The sequence below is a fragment of the Balaenoptera acutorostrata genome, chromosome 7, assembly GCF_949987535.1.
Source record: "Balaenoptera acutorostrata chromosome 7, mBalAcu1.1, whole genome shotgun sequence".
NCBI lineage: Eukaryota > Metazoa > Chordata > Mammalia > Artiodactyla > Balaenopteridae > Balaenoptera > Balaenoptera acutorostrata.
The window spans coordinates 24,587,454-24,608,033 of NC_080070.1; the positions used below are offsets into that span (position 1 = coordinate 24,587,454).

General features: G+C 41.6%; 1 protein-coding gene and 1 pseudogene across 4 annotated transcripts in view; one reads left to right on the plus strand and one right to left on the minus strand.

The window, feature by feature from the left end:
* Nucleotides 1–1,070: 1,070 nt before the first annotated feature.
* On the minus strand, nt 1,071–1,667 carry LOC103003677 (chromobox protein homolog 1-like; annotated as a pseudogene).
* Nucleotides 1,668–2,484: 817 nt separating this feature from the next.
* The window catches only part of RBM28 (RNA binding motif protein 28), a 30,477-nt gene continuing 12,381 nt past the window's right edge, over nt 2,485–20,580 (plus strand). For 3 of the 4 annotated variants that reach the window (XM_007177197.3, XM_007177198.2, XM_007177199.2), the window contains exons 1-13: nt 2,485–2,703; nt 4,875–5,033; nt 5,334–5,428; nt 5,862–5,937; nt 6,367–6,459; nt 7,539–7,610; nt 8,249–8,435; nt 8,608–8,750; nt 12,443–12,515; nt 14,839–14,948; nt 17,572–17,645; nt 18,442–18,577; nt 19,558–19,622. In XM_007177197.3, the coding sequence (XP_007177259.2) occupies nt 2,586–2,703; nt 4,875–5,033; nt 5,334–5,428; nt 5,862–5,937; nt 6,367–6,459; nt 7,539–7,610; nt 8,249–8,435; nt 8,608–8,750; nt 12,443–12,515; nt 14,839–14,948; nt 17,572–17,645; nt 18,442–18,577; nt 19,558–19,622 (1,401 nt within the window). In that variant the 5' untranslated portion in view covers nt 2,485–2,585. The remainder of the gene's footprint in view (nt 2,704–4,874; nt 5,034–5,333; nt 5,429–5,861; nt 5,938–6,366; nt 6,460–7,538; nt 7,611–8,248; nt 8,436–8,607; nt 8,751–12,442; nt 12,516–14,838; nt 14,949–17,571; nt 17,646–18,441; nt 18,578–19,557; nt 19,623–20,580) is intronic. The other variant, XM_057550180.1, reaches the window with a different exon arrangement.

Sequence of the window (20,580 nt, forward strand, 5' to 3'; positions counted from 1 at the left end):
CTAGGTCCATCCATCTCACTACAAATAACTCAATTTCATTTCCTTTTATGGCTGAGTAATATTCCATTGTATATATGTGCCACATCTTCTTTATCCATTCATCTGTCGATGAACACTTAGGTTGCTTCCATGTCCTGGCTATTGTAAATAGAGCTTCAGTGAACATTGTGGTACATGACTCTTTTTGAATTATGGTTTTCTCAGGGTATATGCCCAGTAGTGGGATTGCTGGGTTGTATGGTAGCTCTATTTTTAGTTTTTTAGGAACCTCCTACAGTTCTCCATAGTAGCTGTATCAATTTACATTCCCACCAACAGTGCAAGAGGGTTCGCTTTTCTCCACACCCTCTCCAGCATTTATTGTTTGTAGATTTTTTGATGATGGCCATTCTGACTGGTGTGAGGTGATACCTCATTGTAGTTTTGATTTGCGTTTCTCTGATGATTAGCATTCACAGCTTTTAAACAGTCTCTCACGTCCTCATTTAGGTTGCCAATGACATTTTTTGAAAGGATGAAATATTCTGGACACAGAACCAAATCATCATTAGTTGTTCTTTCCTTTGTTTCACCATTTCCCCCATCAGGCCCCAAATTTTAACAAAAATAATCCTAACCCATCTCCCTTCATTCCCACCCCATCCCTCCCACTCCAAATAATACACCACTAATAGCCAAAAACTACATATATGCTACGCTGTTAAAATGCAGAGTTAACACTATTGGGAAGAAGGCTGTGGGTTGTGGGGATGCTCTTTGAAGATCTACAGTATCCTTTGCTCTCCCACATCCCATTCTGCAAGTTTTGTCCTTCATAGAAGGCCCTTTGCTTTTCTCAGCAAAGTTCAGAATAGGTTGCCTTGAAACACTGACCCTCCTTCCCCTCCACTGGGATGGGTTTGCAAACTATACAGCATGGAGTGACTTTAAAGCACTTGGGCTGCTGTAGGGTACAGAAACTATACTGGCTCTTCAAAAGACATCTTCTCAAGCCACCTCTATGCTGTCAAGACAAGTAGAACTCCTTCTTTCCCCACTTGAAACCCACAGTCATATGTGACAGGGGCTGGTACTCAGGAGAGTTAATTCTTGTCATCTTTTTTGTCATCATCCTCTGAGGGGTAGGAATGCCACGTCAGCCTTTCCTCATAGAAGGATATGACAACCTGTGGGCACTTGACATTGGCCCTCTTGGCAGGGACCAGGTCAACCTCATCAGAGTTTTTCCATTTCATCAGGAACATGAGTTCTCCACTGGAGCCTGTAGCTCCAATAATCCGCTGCGGTTCCAAACCCCGGGCAAAGCCTCGTGGCTTTTCTGACTCTTCTTTCTTCTTCTTCGGTTTGCTCTCCTCCCCCTTATCTTCCGAATCACAATCAGCTTTGCACTTGCCTCCCTCTGATTTATCTGTCTCGTGTGCTGTTTTCTGTGACTACAGGAACTCAGCAATGAGGTCGGGGCAATCCAGGTTTTCTTCTGGCTCCCATGTGTTGTGCTCATCTGAGAACCCCTTCCACTTTAGGAGGTACTCCACTTTGCCCTTTACCACTCGACGGTCGAGAACTTTTCCCACCACATATTCTTCTTTCTCTTCTTCTAGCACCTCCTCCACTTTCTTCTTGTTTTGTTTTTTCCCCATAGTGCCCGCCAGCTTTCTGGCATAAAGGGTGACGGGGCTCAGAGCAGCGCCCACGAGCCCGAGAGGAATCGGTGCTGCGCTACAGGCGCGTCCTGTCGGGCCGGCCGGGGGAGTGGCGACCAGTAAAGCAACAAGACAGTTGACCGCGGTTGAGCCCCTCACTGAAGCGGCGTACTGCAGGCCCCGGGCAACGGCCTTCCTTTTTTTTTTTTTTTTTTTTTGATTAATGTCTGTCTACCCCCACGAGACTGTACACCCCATGAGGGTAGGCGCCCCGTCTTTTTTTAGCTCACCAATTTTATCCTTAGTGCCTGGCACATAGTAGGAGCTCAGTAAATATTTTTTTGAAAGAATGTATGATCTGTGCCTATTTGTACTTTAGTAGCTATAATTTGTCTGCGAAGTGTTAAAGGCACAGTTGTAGTTATCTGTTATAGTGTGACAGATGTCTCATATTCTCTGAGAACATGAGAATTGTCCGAATGATGTATGTGACGTACTTGCGTTGATGTGCATTCTGGCTGTGTTTTATCTGGGAGTCTGGGGTGGCACTTCAGAAAATATTTATTAAACACCCATTATATGTTAGATCCTGGGTTAGGGCCAGAGTAAAACCAACTTCTCCGGCCTGCCCTGCTGAGTTTGGTATCGATCTCCAGGAGGTTACATCGTAAGCAGTGTAGGAAATAGCGAAGCCAAATTTCTCTACAGCGGCGGGGGCGGTACTTGGAGTAGGGGTGGAACCCCGCTCAAGAAGCTCCGCCCCCGGGCGTCACGATTTTTTTCCTTCCGGAATGTTTTTTCTCCTTTTACCACGTTTTCCTCCGGACTCTTTTGAGTGAAGAGCACTTCCGGAGTCTCCCGGCAACTTGGCGTGGTCCCCTTTACTAAAACCTGTTACTTGACTCGCGTGCGCGACGCCGCGTGCTTCTGTTTCTCGGCCTTATGGCCGGGCTGACCCTGTTTGTGGGCCGCCTCCCGCCCTCGGCCCGCAGCGAGCAGCTGGAGGAGCTGTTCAGTCAGGTGGGGCCGGTGAAGCAGTGCTTCGTGGTGACTGAGAAAGGTAGGGGGCGGGGCGGTCGAGGACAAAGTTGGGGTTCCTGGGAGCCGGGTGGGGGCGAGGACACCCAAATTGAAGCGACCCGTATAGTCCTTTACCTGCCGCATAGTGAAAGGACTTGGAAGTTGAATTTCTTTTCTAAACGGACTCTGCTTTAGATGAATCCATACGGGCCGTTTCTGAAAGTCAAATCAGTGCCTTAAATTTATGTAGCGCTCTCCGTTTATTATGCGCGCTCACATATAAGATCTTATTTGGTAGTAAATAACTAACTTTTAATAAAACACCAGTAAGGCTTATTGAGAATCAGCTGATAGCCAGGTGCGGTGCTTGAGTTCCATGTGTTATCTCATTTAATTTCCCCATCAGTCTTGTTGGGTGGAGAGTTAACTCCATTTTACAGACGAGGAATCTAGGCCTTAGGGAAATTTAGTAATTTCAGCTGAAGTTCATACAGCTAGTAAGTAGTGAATTCAGAATTTGATCACCAGACCCGGAGCTCTTAACCAGTATGTTATTCATTCACCCAGTTATTTATTCCGTAAACATTAATTGAATGCCTATTTTGTGCCAGGCAACTATTGTAGGTCCTGGGGATACAGCAGTGCACAGAACCAAACCAAAAACCTTGCTCTTGTGTTCAAGATGGGGAAGACAGCCAATAAGCAAATAAGCAAAATATGTAGTGATAATGGTGATAAATGTTGAGGAGAAAAATAAGTCAGGGAAAAAGGATAGGGAGTCTCTGTAGATGTGTGTGTGTGGTGGTGGGGAAGCTGTAGAGGAGTGAGGAGTAGCCAGGGAAAGCCTTTCTGATGTGAGAAAGGGCACATGTGTTTCTCAGTGGGAGGAGCGGCCTAGGCAGAGGAAGCTAAAGGATACTGAAGAAGAGTGTGTGTAGTATATTGGAGGAATAGTGAGGAAACCAGGGTGACTGGAATGCTGTGAGTGAAGGGAAGAGAATTAGCAGATGAGATCTGGTGCTACCAGATCATGTAGGACCTTATAGGCCATTGCAAGGACTTTGGCTTTTACTCTGAGATATGAAACCACTGGTTTTGAGCAGGGAGCAGTAAATATGATCTGGCTTGCATTTTGGAAGATTCTCGCAGGCTGCTGTGTTGAGAATAGGCTGCTAAGAATAGGACAGAAGCGGGGAGACCAGTTATTAGGCTCTTGTGGTAATCCAGGTGAGAGAGAGGTCATGGTGTTGGACCAGCTGTTGTAGCAGTGAAGGTGGTAAAAAGTGATTGCAATATGGATATTTTTGAGAGTAGAGCTGAAAGAATTTGCTGATGGATCAGATGTGGGGTATGAGAAAAAAGAGAGTGTCAAGGAGTCAAGTCTGACTCCAAGGGTTTTGGCTTGAGCCGCAGGAGATATTTACTGACTTGTGGAATACTTTGGGTAGTAAGCAGACTACTTGGTCTGTCCTTTCCTTTTTTGATGCAGTAAATTACTTAAAATTTTACTACACAAAAATGTTAAACTGAAAAAAAAAATACCAAAAAGGGCAAAGGTGGGTTACAGTTGATATTTGCAACTGTTTGTCTTAAATGATTCGTTTGGAGAAAAGCGATGATGATATTGGCTTTTCCCTTCTTGCTGTGTTCTGACAAAATGAGGTAAGAGGTTTACAGCCGCTTTAGAAAGGTTTAATTTGATATTGATTTCTAGGGCTTGATAATAATGGTAATAGTGTCTGCAGGCTCCTGAAGCAATGTTTATTGTTTGAGGTTCTTTTTTCAGGGCCCCTGGCATTCATTGCTGATCTGTTCTGCAGAGCGGTGGCTGAATTATTTCTTTGTAATTTTTGAAGCTACCATACTTACCTTTCCTACCTTCTCTGGTGATGTTTTGTTCTGTTTGATGTTGAGTTCTTCTTCGGGGGTGTAATGCGTATCATGGGTCCTCCATATTCTTGAAATTATCAGGAAAGAGGGAAGAAAGGGAGCTAACAGCAAAGACACCACATTAGAAGAGGAAGCCTAACAATTTCTGAGCAAAGAGGGGACGGGGGCCACTCATGCTAACCTTGTCTCTTTCTCTTTTGAGAATTTTGGCAGACTGGCTGGCCTGGCTGTATATTTGCTAGTTTAGGGCTGTGAGAATACTGGTTTAGGGATCTTGGCTTACTGTTAATCCCCCCTTCCCCCATCCCCATACTGTTCCAGGAAGTAAGGCATGTCGAGGCTTCGGCTATGTCACTTTTTCTATGCTGGAAGATGTTCAGAGGGCCCTCAAGGAGATTACCACCTTCGAAGGCTGCAAGATCACCGTGACTGTTGCCAAGAAAAAACTGAGAAATAAGTCCAAGGAAAAGGGGAAAACTGGTGAGTTTCTAGTAGCCGAAGGGAGTTTTCCCCCAGGATTGAGGGGACAGTGGATTGGCTCTGGGAGTAGTGTCTAGGCCTAAAAGCTTCCTGAATTTCCTCTTGATGTCCAAAATCATCCAATGTATTTTGTTACTCGTTTTAGTCTTTTGTTTACTTCTGAGTCTGGAAAACCTGGTGTTCCTGGGCATTGCCATACTTAACCTTGTGTTAAATGCCATCTGTTGCTAGTAGCTTCTTTCTTGTGATGTTCTGGGCCGAGGGGATCACAGATTTACTTCATTGCCATTTATTTTTTAGAAAATTCAGAGTCCCCAAAGAAGGAGCTGCAGCCTAAAAAAGCCAAAGTGGCAGATAAGAAAGCCAGATTAATTATTCGGAACCTGAGCTTTAAGGTAAGAGACAGAGAAAACTAACAGTGAGTGTTCTGAAGGCTGTTGGAGCCAAGGCATGCTCATTGGTCGAACTCCTCACCAGGATGGTATAATTGGGCTTAATTCCTTCTGGGAACGAACTTTAGCCTTGTTGAATTCAGAAAATGGGCCTGTATAAATGAGAACTTATTAAGGACAGAGACTGTGAAGATGCCTTGGGGAAACTACTGCTGAGAAAGGGAGGGGAGGAAAAGCTCTCTGCTATCTGTCCTTTTTGCCTGTATAGGTACAAAGCAAGATGTCGTCTGTTTTGAAATGTTTGGTGTCCTAGTCTCAAAATTTAAAAAGGAGTACAAATATTCAAGCTCTTCCTGGTGAACTAATTGAATAGTTGATGTTTTGTGTTTATTTGCTGTGATAATACCTCTTTTTCTTTCTTCACTTTTGGCTTCAGTGTTCAGAAGATGACTTGAAGACAGTATTTGCTCAGTTTGGAGCTGTCCTGGAAGTAAACATCCCTAGGAAACCAGGTACTGGCAAACCTTTATTTTGTGTGGATTAGATTAAGGTTATTTTACATAATGGTCTTTTTCTGTATCACCTTTGAACTAAGCAGAAATACAAGGTTCAGGTCATACTCTGTGAACCCCAGATGATATGATATATGTAAAGTATCAGGCACAGTGCTTGACAAATAACAGTGTTTAGTCCCCTTACGGTATTGTTAGTTAGATCAGAACTACTTTTAGAAGGCAAGTTACAGTTTGAGAAAATGCATTGCTCTCCCCAAGCCTGTGTCAGGATAACCTCAGCAGGATATAGGCTTTTGCTTTGGGCAAGGGGCTGACTGGTTGATAGGATTTGGGTCTTCTTGCCAGTCCAGGTTGCTGTAACATCTTCTTAGTGTCTGTGGGCTCCCTACCTGCTCCCTCTAACTTCTTTGTTGTGTTTGCACACAGATGGAAAGATGCGTGGTTTTGCTTTTGTTCAGTTCAAAAACCTCCTAGAAGCAGGAAAGGCTCTCAAAAGCATGAACATGAAAGAGATAAAAGGTAAGTTTTCTATGCCCGTACCATTGACTCAGATATTTCTGGTGTTTAGGCAAATTAGCACAGTAACCCACTTTCTACATTTTCGAAAGGTGTTTGCCTTGTTGAGAGTCTCATTGCTAATATAGAAGCTGTTTTGGTGAAATATTCCTAGTACTTGATCTTAGGGTTAAACTTGAAAGGACCCATGCTGTCCTTCTCTTTTCTTTTTTTGGTGGTGAGTGTCCTTTTAAATCCCTAATGAAAAGCTGTCCCTGACTGATAGAGGCAGGTTGCTGTCTAGAGGATGTGGGATTAGCAGGTTCCTCCCTCTTGGTTATGATCACTATTCAGCATCTGTGGGCTTTTTTTTTTAATTATAAATTTATTTACTTACTATTTATTTATTTGGCTGCATTGGGTCTTCGTTGCAGCGAGTGGGGGCTACTCTTTGTTGTGGTGCATGGGCTCTAAGTGTGCAAGCTTCAGTAGTTGTGGCACGCGGGCTCAGTAGTTGTGGCTCACGGGCTCTAGAGCACAGGCTCAATGCTTGTGGTGCACGGGCTTAGCTGCTCCGTGGCATGTGGGATATTCTCAGACCAGGGATCGAACCTGTGTCCCCTGCATTAGCAGGCGGATTCTTAACCACTGCGCCACCAGGGAAGTCCACCTGTGGGCTTTTAAACTGACCTTGACGTTACGCTGGGTATTGATTTACCGGGTACAGTGCCTAAAGAAGGGATTGGCTTGGAGACTTCCTAACTTCTGAGTAACGTGCAGTTATTCCAGAATGTCTGTTTTCCCTCTTGCTAGTATAACTGGAAACTTGGTCTAACTGGAAGCACTGTTCTGATTATTACTCTGTCTTGTTCCAGGTGTAGTGGCTGTGTAGAAAGGCAAAACTTCTCTTCATTGATAAAACGGTTAAGGGTTAAAAGAGTAGACACCTACCAGGAGTTTTATTTTAGGACCAACAGTCTCTGAATCTGCAGTTTCTTTGTCTCCTTTGGTTCCATTACTATCTTTGACTAATAGGAAGTCATTTATAGGAAATAGGAATGTTAAAGAGAAGGCCTTTCTGATGCTACTTTTCTGTCTGACAGGGCGGACAGTGGCTGTGGATTGGGCTGTGGCAAAGGATAAATATAAAAATACACAGTCTGCCTCTGTCGCAGGTAAGATGCAGTGGTGTTGGGTAGGAGGGGTTTTATGTCCTAACTGTTTGTCAGTCTGTATTGTACCATCTGGTGATCTGGTCCTAAAACAGGATCTTTTGAATCTAAGCCCACTCCTTGATGTGGATGTGAAGAGTGGGGCCCAAGTTCATTGTCCCTACTACTTGCTGTCCTTTCCCAGCTTTTATAATAGGGAGTGATGGAACATTAAAAATAGGGAAACTTAAAACTTGAGTTTTATTTAGAAAACAATTGGCTTTTAAGCCACCAGGAGCTCAGAGAACAGAACTCACAGAGATTAAATTTCATGGCTGGGCTCCAGAGCATGCATCGTGCTGGCCATGGTGCACGATGATAGGCTGTTTGCGGAGGCTCAGTTGCTGAGCCAGGTTAACCGTAAGGCTTCTGATGAATGGGACAGCCTCCGAGGGAATCTCAGTGATGAGGGGTTTTTGTTGTTTGCTTTTTTGCTTTTTTTTTTTCTCATACTTTTTCCTATTATGTACAGTAAGAAAAATATATGAGCTTCTGTAAAACCAAAGGAACCGGGAACTTGGGGTATTAGTTACTCTTGTTTAAATAACCTTGTTTTGGATACTAGATGAATTCCTAACTTTCTTTACCAACTATGTATGTAGGTGAGGAGAAGAGGCCTGAACCTAAATGTCAGGAATTAGGTCAACAGAATGGCAGGGAAGAAGAGGATGTGGAGGAGGAGGAGAATGATGGTGCTTATGATGATGAGGAAGATGATGAAGAAGAAGATGAGGAGGAGGAGGAGAATAAAGAATCAAAGCTGACCAAGCCTGTGCACATTCAGAAGAGGTAAGTGGCTCAGTGTGTTCTGAGGCAACAGAGGAAGATTCAGGGTTGTCCCTGAGAGGAAAATGATATCTTTCCCTGCCCCCATCATTGCAGAATTGACATGTGCGGTGCAGTTGGATAGGCAGGCCCCTCTCTCATCCCAGAACCTTAGTTCTGATCTGTGCCATTGCAGAGCAGTCAAGAGGGCAGCACCTGCAGAAAGCAGTGAAGAGGAGCATTCCGATGACAACAGCGACCTGGAGGAAAGCGACAGTATTGATGGTGGAGAGGACCTGGCTCAGAGTGATACCAACACTGAAGAGCAAGAGGAGGAAGGTTTGCCTTAAATTTAAAATAAGTTACTGAGAAATGTACATCAGTTCAGCTCAGTCCTCTTTTTAAATAGGACCCTAAGGTGTCCTGTCAAATTTATGTTTAAATGCTGAAAATGAAACCTTTATATTCCTTTCTTTTTTTAAAAAAAATAAATTTATTGATTTATTTATTTTTGGCTGCGTTGGGTCTTTGTTGCTGCGGGCGGGCTTTCTCTAGTTGCCATGAGCGGGGGCTACTCTTCATTGCAGTGCACGGGCTTCTCATTGTGGTGGCTTCTCTTGTTGTGGAGCATGGGCTCTAGGCGCACAAGCTTCAGTAGTTGTGGCACGTGGGCTCAGGAGTTGTGGCTTGTGGGCTCTAGAGCTCAGGCTCAGTAGTTGTGGCGCACGGGCTTAGTTGCTCCGCGGCAGGTGGGATCTTCTTGGGTCAGGGCTGGAACCCGTGTCCCCTGCATTGGCAGGTGGATTCTTAACCACTGCGCCACCAGGGAAGCCCCTATATTCCTTTCTTTTAAAGATTATTTTTTTTAATGAGTTTGGAATAGTGTTTGAGGATTAAGATTCTTAGGGAATTTAAAACCTAGCTTAATGCTGAGGCACTGCCTTTGTCTCTCTCAATTACCCAAATTGAAAGAATAACTGGATAAACAGGATATTGCATCCTACCACTAAAATGGGTTCTATTCAATTAATTTAATTTAATTTATTTACTTCTGTACTAAAATTACATTTTATTAAATGTAACAAACTCAGGAAGGGAAACACTTGTATTTTTCCATCCATGCTGTTGTCTGTAAACAACAGATTATACGGAGTAGATTTGAAAGCCCAAAGATGGTGTTTTTTCCCCTCAGTGATTAGAGGTATTATTTTAAGTATGTCTGCAGTGTTAGCAAACCCCAGAACATCAGCTTAGTATATTCTACTCAGAATCAGAGGTACTTGAATCACTGGCACCTTCCAGGATGAAGACTGACAACAACAATAAAATAATCCATTATGATAGTAACACACTACTGAACTCAGAATTTCTTATCTGGAAAAGCTCAGTTCTTTTAAGCAGTCTTTTTTGCCTTTTATCATGGGCTTAGGAGTCAAATCATGTGGGTTCAAGTCCTGGCTTTTCCATTTCTAGTTGTCTGGTTCTGGTCAAGTCCTTGCCTCTAGTTTCCATATTACTTCATCTGTGATTGGATGTTAGAGGTCCCCATCTCCTGACATTGCGGAGAGTACCTTCCCAACAGTATTAGTTGCCTTTGTTGCTACTAATCTTATTTTTATGTGCCCCCCCCGCCCCCGCCACCAACAATCTTCTAAAAAATGTGTGAGTCTCATTAAGTTAGATGTAAGATGGCTGCTGATAAAATCTTCTGCCTTTAGTGGTCACTGGGAGGGAGGCGGAGGCAGTCTGAGCATTCCACTACTCCATTCAGTTGAGCAAATCAAGTCTCCTTTCCTCATCATTTGCTTAAAAAGAAACATTTATTGAACACCTACTAATGTTAAACTTTGGGCTGAACAGAAAAAAAAAATCCTGTTCTCTAGGAGCTTTTGATCTGGCTCCACTACTTTCAGTCACAAAGGACTGGCAAGAAGACAAGCAAAGACCAACAAAAACACTTCTGCACTTTCATCAGAGTTTTTTAAAACTGTAGATGAAACAATTTGGAACTGATGAATGAACACTTATGTGCACACCCTTCCCATGTTGTATGTAAATGCCCATGTGTTTGCTCTTTGGAAAGGTTGGAATAGATGCTTCATGTGACAGTGATTTTTAAACCTGTCATGAAAGAAAAATGTACTTTTTTTTTTTAACTATTACTACACCTTCGTTTATTCAGACAACAAATATTCAGAGTGCCTGCAGTGCTAGACACTGGGTGAACAGGAGTTAAAAGAAAATAAAACGCCACATTTCCTAGAGATCACAAGTATAGCTTGTTTGGCAGAGGGTTTCAAATCCTGTCTCTGCTCCTTTCTTAAGGTATGACTTTGGGGCAAGTTACTTAACCTCTTTATACCTCAGTTTCTTCATCTATAAAATGGAGATAATAACCGCATAGGGTTGTTGTGAAGATTAACTTATTTGTGTGACTAATGCCTTGTACTACTAGTATTGTCACTGTTACTGTTCTGTGGCAGTGGTGGAGTATAAACAACAATTTTGAACTGAAATGGGGATAAGGGACCTCCTGGGGCATTTTGTAAAACTGTAACCAAACCATATTGCTACTTTTATCAAGAATGTTGGGTTTAAACTCAACTAGTTTATTGAGGGAGGCAGGTCATTACAGAATGAGGAGCGGTCAGTAAGTAGTCCTTTAGTTTGTCTGGGTGGAGGTTTTTATTCACTTATCAGGTCTCCCTTCTCCCTTTTCTGTAAGTCTGGCGTTGATTTGACCATATGAGAAATCTGAGGAAATAAGCTTTTTCTGTGAGGAGAGAATAGTAGACACCTTAGAAGCAAAGAAGCTTTTATTCTGAAGGAACTGAGAGACCTTGCATTCTACAACCAGATTCAGCTGTCTCTTACCATTCTTTCACTTGAAAAAATTATAAGACTGATGGATAATAATGGGAGAAAATTAATTAAAAATACAGTACAAAAAATATAAATAGTGCAGAAGGGTGTAATATAGAAATTTATGTAAGATCTTAATTTATGTAAGATCTTTAAAAGTTCCTCAGGGGCTTCCCTGGTGGCGCAGTGGTTAAGAATCCGCCTGCCACTGCAGGGGACATAGGTTCGAGCCCTGGTCCGGGAAGATCCCACATGCTGCGGAGCAGCTAAGCCCGTGTGCCACAACTACTGAGCCTGCGCTCTAGACCCCGCAAGCCACAACTACCGAAGCCCATGTGCCACAACTACTGAAGCCCGCGCGCCTAGAGCCTGTGCTCTGCAACAAGAGAAGCCACCACAATGAGAAACCTGTGCCCCGCAACAAAGAGTAGCCCCTGCTCACTGCAACTAGAGAAAGCCCGCGTGCAGCAGTGAAGACCCAATGCAGCCAAAAATTAAATAAATGAATAAATAAATAAATTCATAAAAAAAAAAAAGTTCCTCACCAATCCTCCCAGTAGTCCCCCAAAATAATCTCTGTTATTTCTTTTATATCCTTCCAGAAATTTTCTGTGTATATATAAGCATATATGTCTATTCTTAAAATCAATGAGTCTCCCTTAAACCCAAATCCGCAGCCACTTAGGGCCCCTCCCCAGAGACAACCAGTGTTTCTTGTGTATCTAAGGATAGTTAATGCTTTTATAAGCAAAAACATGAATGTATTTGCACTTATATAGAATATAATGTATATTTGTGTATGCGAATGTAGATATATTTTTTTTCTTCTCAAATTTTTACATTTTATATTTCCAGAAAGTTTACACTGTCACAACAGTATATGGGAATCTCTTCTTTTCCCCACACCCTTACCACAATGGATTTCATCTGTCTTTTTTGTTGTTTGCCAATCTGTTGGTGATAAATAGTATCTCATTTCTTGTGCTGTGTTTTTCTTTAATTATGAGTGCGTTTGAGCATCTTCGAATATTTAGTTGCATATCCTTTGTTCATTTTTAATTGGAGTTCTTAATTTATGTAAGATCTTTATATATTTAAAAGCCTTTGTTGTAAGGCTTGTACTAGTCTTTTTCAGTTTGTTGTTTTTCTTTTTACTTTGGATATACAAGTCTCGAAAAAGAAGAAGAAGAAGAAGAGGAAATTACCCTCTGATGTGAATGAAGGGAAAACTCTCTTTATCAGGTATGACTTTCTATCTTGAGAACTGCTGTTTGTGTTGCTTTCATAGGTTTCTTTTCTTCCCTTCTTCCTCCCTCCCTTCTTTCCTTTCTTCGTCTTCTTCTTTTTGCACTAATTCTGTTAGCTAGGCCAAAAAGTTAGATGCATCTAAGACCATTAGCACATCTGCCTAGGAACATAGCACACAATGAGAAATGTGTAGGAGAATCAGAACTATACACAGAAGATAAATAGCAGGGGTCTTTATATCTTGTCCTCATTTAGATTTCATTCTTTGTAATTGGGGTAGGATCATTTGGAACAAATCAGTTTTTCAACTATTAGAACCATCTTGCTTCTGGCCTTTGTTTTAGGGTGAGTGCTGGGGAGGGGTGATACCACTTATCCCAAACGAATTCTCTCTTCATGCCTAACTTATCTTCTAAAGTCATGTCCAGAGTATAGTGAGGCATCCCATCTGTTTCCTGGAAAACTGAGGGAGGGAGATAGGTGTTGTATCATGTTGCCATTGCTGTTTTAGTCCTACTGACTGCAGTAGGTTGGTATTTTCAGGAGGTTGGGATATCTTCGGCATACCTCAAGCATGCTTTCTCATCCTTTCTTAAGTACCATTGTGCTAGGGCCATTTGGGTCTTATTTTAGAGATGTCTATTTTATTCTCCTGTATAGTCTTTTAAGATTGTTTTCATTATACAAGTAATTTATGTTTATTGTGGGAAATATAGGAAATGAATAAGCAAAAAGTTAACCTTAATCACTGCTTGGGGAACACCCACACACATATTCATAATATCATAAATATTTACAAAGATGATTTTAGCCTATACATGCTGTGCTGTAGCCCATTTTCTTTCTTCTTTTTAATTTTTGAATTTAATTAATTTTTTTATACAGCAGGTTCTTATTAATTATCCATTTTATACATATTAGTGTATATATGTCCCATTTTCTTTCTTTATAGCATGTCTTTCCAGGTTTTTTTTTACTGTGTTATTTGTAATTTCCATATAATTTTGTATTTGTAAAGGATTCTATGTAACAGGAAAGAAGGAATGTCACACTTAGAAGCCCACACTTAGAAGCCTGTGACCGCAATACCAAGGATACCATTCCTTATACATCTTTTAATTAAAAAAGAACTTAGGAAAGTAAAGGATGGAAGAAAGAAAACTATGTCCAGAAAACTATGTCCACGATGAGGCAAATTAGAAGAAATAATGTAGCTAGCATATGTCTTATTCCAGAACATCTTTTTTATCTTGGTTACTCCATAAGATAGAACTGTTTATGCGGTTGTTAACTAGCATAAGAGAAGTAAAATTGTAAATATTTATTTGGGACTGTTTTTCTTACCCCTGGAAGGCTGTGCATAGCTGGGAAAAGAGGAATCTTTACACTGTGTTGAAATTTAGTAGAACAAAATCTTCTTCCAACATTTTTTAATCCCATCGAGAGAAATAGTAGGTTTTTTTTTTTTTTTTGCACTTAGCTAGTAGACTTTACCATGTTTGGTTTTGAGTTATTATTTTGAAGGATTTTCTGACTTCTGTAAAATTTTAACTGAAACCTGGATTTCATAGGAGTACAGAGGAGATGTTGAGTGACATTTGACTTTTCATTAGCTGTCTGTGAGTCTTTTGGTTGTAGTAAGGGAAACTAATTTTGGCCAGTTTAAGTGAAAAGGCTGGTTTGTTGGACATTAGGGTGGCTCACAGAATAAAAGTTGTCAAAGAGCAGACCTCAAGAAGGGGATGAAGATCTGGGTGGTTCTGGGACCCTGGCTGCAGAAGGCTATGTGTTCTTTTCTCTGAAGACACCCATCCTTTTTTCTATCCCTTGTTAAGGTATAACATGTATTCTGTAAAGTGTGTTAATCTAAGTGTACAATCAGTGACATTTTTCATGTATATAACCATCTATATACATATACCTTTATACATGGATATATGTATATCCATGTAACCATCACTCTGATCAAGATATAGAACATTTTCAGCTCCCCATAAGTTTCCCTCAAGTGGGACACTGCTGTTTTGAAGTGAATCTATATCTACAACTTCTGGTCTTTGTATATGTCTGTTCAAGTTTTATATTCCTGGGAAGGAGAATTTGATTAACAGAGGAAGGTCAGTCGCTTACGGCCGATAGGCAGCGTCATGCACTGGAGGCCTGGCTAGTGGGGGCCACCCCCTGGTGCTGTCCCTGGGAAGGGCGGTTATGAGCAAGGGAACCACTCCAGTTGACGTCTAACTCACTCACCTTGTACTGGAACGCAGGATCTCACTTTTGTAACTGACCTTTCTTGTGACCTGATTGTCCTCCACAGAAACCTGTCCTTCGACTCAGAGGAAGAAGACCTTGGAGAGCTCCTCCAGCAGTTTGGAGATCTCAAATATGTCCGCATTGTCTTGCATCCAGACACAGAGCATTCTAAAGGTATTTGCTGTCAGCTGGTCAGGCCCAAAAGGGTTGAGACCACTGCCATGGGCACTGACTAGGTTACATGAGAGCATAATGTGTGCCATTCTGAGGGGTCCGCCATCATCCAGGTTTCTGTGATCCATAGAAGCACCAAGGACATCCTGAGGTTGTCTTCCATGATGGCAAACTCAGCATCTGTAATGGTGCTGCCAGCCATAATTTTGTCTCAGCTTTTTAAGCTCTTGCTTATTTACTTTAGGGTAATGAATTTCATTTGTTGTTCTTTGAATTTCAGATGTGATAGCATCTCAGGGTATTAATCATTCCACATTGCTTGAAATTGCTGGGATATTTTTCAGTTGCTTTTGTTAGAGATGGAAACGGACAGAAACTTTGTTGCAGTGGCAACAGTCAGAAGGAACACTATGTAGCAGGAGTGCTGCCTTAGTTTTTTTTTTCCCCCCTAAAGCTATTTCTTTTGAGCTTAAAGGTTGACCACTCCTCATTCTAATATACTGTTGTTAGGTAAGCACCTTTTCAACCCGTTCATAATCTTTGATTTTATCAACTGCAGTCCTTCTACTAAAGCAGTGAATTCTTAATTCATTCTGGTTCTTGATTCCTTTGAGATCTAGCAAAAACTCTGAACCCTGTCCTCAGAAAAATGCCATTTCTGACTGTTTTGGGGCTCTCTGGAGCCTATCTATGGATTAATTGCCTCCATTCTGAACCTTCTTATTTTCCAGTTTGATGAAACTTGATCATTTTTGGTTTTTAGTCAGCTATGAAGGATGTAAATGAGGTAGTATAATGGAAAGAAAACTGAACTGCTTCCTGGAGATTAGGGATCTAATCCCAGCTAAACCATAGACCAGCTGGGTGATTTTTGGCAATCATTTAACCACTGTGAGCTTCAGTTTCTTATCTGTAAAACGAGTGGGTTCAACTAATCACTTAACGTGCGTTCAGCTCTGATATTCAATTATGCTTCTTGGACCTTCTCCATTTCTAGTATATTTTTCTGAAAATGGGCAACTAGGATTGCATAAAATGTTACAAGTACTGTAGGATATTGCTTGACTTTGATGATCTCTTTTGTCTCTTTCTGGGTGCGGTAGTGTATTGGGTTGACATTTTCAGAATGGAGTCTGTAGTTGACTTGCTCAGTCTCTTTCTTGGTCTGTTAATGTTAGCTGAGAGTTAATGGTCTTGATAGGCATAGTTTCCATTATTTTTTTTTCATAATGCATTGTCTTTCCTGAGCTCATGTTAAAATTTTCTGGCACTTTTTCTGCCTCCTCACACAACCTCCTCCTATACCTCATCCTTGTCAGCATGCTATTTCACTGCCTGGAAGGGCTAAGTATTGTCTGAAGACTTTTAGGAAGGTGGTAGGATTTAACCCAGTAGTTACCCTGGAAATTCCAATGGTAAAATTCTTACCCATTCAGAGAGAAGAACTCATCCTATTTTCTTCATATTGGACAAACAGGCTAATGTGCCTGTTAGAAACATTCTTCCCCCATATTTCTTTCTATATTACTTGTTTCTTCCTATTGAGTATCTACTAATGCTGAACATTATGGTAGGTGCTACAAATGTAGAAACAGCCAAGAAACATGGCCCCTCTTCCAGAGACATTCAAGTCTTTTGGGGAAGATGCCACCTGACCAGTGCTGTAATAGAGATGAGAGTGGAGGACCGGCGGGGGGCTTGGGGGGGGCACTTGGCTCTGCCTGGAGGAAGCAGGGAAGACCTCACTAGATGGCGACCCTTGGGTTGGCCTGCCACAGGTGTCTTTTCAGTTAGTCTGCTGCCATTCATTCTTAGAGGGGCAAAAGATCAGTGCTCCAGTAGCTCCAGGAAATATGGCATTATTTTCATATATGAGGGAATAATTAAAGTTTAAAGGAATACTAACAAAATATTATGGAACTTAATTTTTTTTTTTTTGAGTTTACTATAAGGTGAACTTTTTTTTCTTACAAAAGCTGCTTTTCATCAAGAGCAGAAAATTAGGATGGGTTGATTGGCCCTGCCTCTAACCAGTGAAAGGTGTGGAAATTCTCCAGCATGAGTCGAGTTGAATTCATGAAAACAAAACAAAACAAAAAAGAGTTGAGCTTGCGGCTTTCTGGTTCACCACTATATTCATGGGATAGAGGCCAGGGACTTTTTTTTACTCCAAGAGCTAGATCTGTCCTTGTACAATGCCTTCCAGTGACTGTGATGACAGTGAGCTCTGTAATTTAATTTCAGGCTTAAGTGGTTGTTTTTTTAGTCCTCTAATAGGCATGCAGAGAGTGATGGTGAATTAAACGTTAGGCTGGAATTTCTTTAGATTTCTTGTGGATATTTCTTATTAAGGAGTGGGATGGTGAGACTAAAGTTTCTAAGAAGCCTTAGAAAAGATGAAGGAAGTAATGATAAAATTTCATTGTGAGCAGGTGTGCTATCTTACCTGTCTTTGAACCTCCAGCGCCTGACACAGTGCTTCTTAGTTAAGTCTCATAGCACTAAACAAAAGGATGCTACCAGCCCTCCACTCTGTCAGGCTGCCACCATTTGTAGTGTTGTCTTTGGATTCCTGGTGGGCCATGGGTGTTTGGGATCTACTTAGTTTTGTCGCTCTGTGCAGGTTGTGCATTTGCCCAGTTCATGACTCAAGAAGCAGCTCAGAAATGCCTCGAAGCTGCCTCTCCAGATACCGAGGTAAGGAAGACATTTCCTTTACTCTGTAACTTAGGCAGTAGTGGCTCCCAGGGGCGACATCTGATGTTTACACAAAGCTTTATTATTATTATTGTCAATGATATAATAATAAGCTAACACTTGTTGAGCATGTAGTGTGTGTTAGGCACGGAGCTTTACGTGCATTACTTTATTTAATCCTCACATCAGCCCTGTAGGTGTATATAAGGTAAGTACAATCATTATTCTTACTTTACAGGTGAGGAAGCAGGTATAATAATCTATTTATGGTTCACTCTCTGTATGTCAGTCTCTATCCTAGGCTGATGACATGAAACACTGGGACAAGAAGGGATTAAGGCCATCTGTGAAGTGGAGTAAATGTTTGAGAGAGAAAGTGTGTAGGTGATGGAGAATTTTTCTGTGTGTTCTATAACCAAGTATAAGTTGTTTTGAGATAAGTTACTCTGTATTGCCATTGTCTCTTAAATTCTCCTGAGTAGAGTTAATACTACCATTTCATTAGCTTTCTTTAGAGTACTAAAAATTTGCCAGTTTACAGATCATTTTCCTCAATTTGGGCTTACTTTGGGACTAATCAGCTCCCTTAAAACAAACGAACATGTGGCCTTTGCACAGCTGTGCTAAATACTGTTCGGCTCAGTGATCTACTTGCAACCAGCTGGGCTAAAACATCCTGGGGGTTGGGTTCCACAGCATAATTGGGGTTTGCTGTTTTCCCTTTCCTTGGTGTTCCTTGTCAGGTGCTTAGCTTCTACTCATCATGAATTTTAAGAGAGGTTGCAATCTGTTACAGAGTGGTGGGCTTAAACTGGATGGCCGGCAGCTTAAGGTTGACTTGGCAGTGACCCGTGATGAGGCTGCAAAGCTCCGGACAAAGAAGGTGAAGAAGCCGACTGGGACCCGGAACCTCTATCTGGCCCGAGAAGGCTGTGAGTGGTGGCAGGGAGATGGGAACCAGGCTTCTGAGTAGCTGGCCCCTTGCTGTGACAGTGACCTGGCAGTAGTATGTTTGGGGCACGTTTCAAATTAAAAACTCTACGTCCTCTTTAACAGTGATATATTGTTAATCCACTTTAGTAGATGTGGCTTTCTGTTAGGAAGGCTTCACCCAGTTCATGGATTAACGAGTCCCGTTCTCCTTTCTGCCTGCTTGCCTTTAGACCTTTTTGTCAGAGGATTAGCAGGGCAAAGAGGGAGGAAAAACTCAAATTACCTTTGCCTTTTGTCATCATTCCTGATAGGTTTTCTGAAGAAGTTGAAAATTATGACTAAAATTACTCTTTTGGATTACTCATGGATTTTAAATATGCACTGAGTACCTTTCCCTTAATGTCAGAAAGATAATCAGGAATTAGCTTTAATTAAGACAAAAGAATCCTTTCCTCTAGGTCACACAATATTGCCTCCTGCTGCACAGCTGCCCAGCCTGGACTAGCAAATGGGAGACCATTAGCCTTTGAGACTAGGCCCTGTGTTACGATGTAGCTGTTTTCTAGGTTGGCTTATCTCACTGCTTAGTAATGGCTCCCAAATACATGCGCAGTGAAATTCCAAGGACAGGTTATAGGTAGAGCATTTTTGCATTCTAGATGCCTAAAATGTACTTATTTCCAGAACTTCCTCTAGGCCTTTCCATCTGACTTTGGGCATGTGCATGAAACTCTTCGAGGGAAAGGAAGGAGAGGAACAAAATCACAAAATGTTGAGAGTTTTAGTCCTTGAGAGCAGCTCATAGACAAGAACTTAGCCCTGTAGCCTATTTCTGGACCTACCCAGATGCCACTATGTCCTGGCCAGCATAGTCCTCAGGGCCCTGTACAGAGAGCTTGCATCATTCAAATCACATTCCTCTTATTGCTCAGTGAAAATTCCCTTGCTGATGTCTTGGCCTTTTTCCCTCTTTCTGCAGTGATTCGTGCTGGGACGAAGGCTGCAGAGGGTGTGAGTGCTGCTGATATGGCCAAAAGAGAACGAGTGAGTAGATTAGGCACCAGTCCTCATGTTCTGCATGACTTAATAAAATCCATAAATAATAATAATTGAATGCTAGAGATGCTCATCAAAGAGCCAAGCAAGTATCGGTCACAGGTGCTGCTTACACTGTTGTTAGAAAACAAGCACACAGGTGAAAACAGCAACTAACCCAGCATTATACATAATATCATGTCAGCATTATATGCCATTATAAGAACTGGGTCTTATTCTTTATTTTCCTAATGCTCAGCAGTATTAGGCATAATACTCAGCAGTATTAAGCATACTAATGCCAGATAGTATGCTTCTGGATCATGGAGTAGATACCTAGAGCTTAGGTGTCAGTATAAATGCAGAATAACATAAAGGAAGGTCAGGGTGGCTAGAGTTAGTAGGGAAGGAGGTGTAGATGTGGGTCTTGGAAGGGAGAGTTAAGATGTCTGTTTTGACGGGGGGAGGGTGGTGTCTCCAGATTATAAAACCATTTTAGGAAAACTCTATGTTATGGGATTTCCACTGATAACTGATACTATTGAGTTCCTTTGCTGCTCGGCAATATTTGTTCCGGTAATTTTTACTTTTGCCCGTATAGCTTACTTTCAAAAAGCTAAGCCAGCCTACAATGGTAAAGATGCATGATCATTAACAGAATTAACTATGGAACCTGAAAGTGCAGAAGATGATGGACAGAGATGAGAATATAGTGACAGCAAGAGGCAGCATGTCTTTTCTCTGTACAGTTTCTAGACTAGTGTTCTCAACTTTTTTGGGTAGTGAACATCTGGAAATCATGGTTATTTGGAGGACATTGTATGCCCTTTTCTGATCACAGTGTGATAGTGACACATTTAATTCTCCCTTAGAGTGAATTTTTCTAGCAAAAAGCTCACTAGAGTATACACATTGTAATTCAGAGCAGGCACAGTTTTTCCTAGGAGAAAAATTAGACTGTTGAATT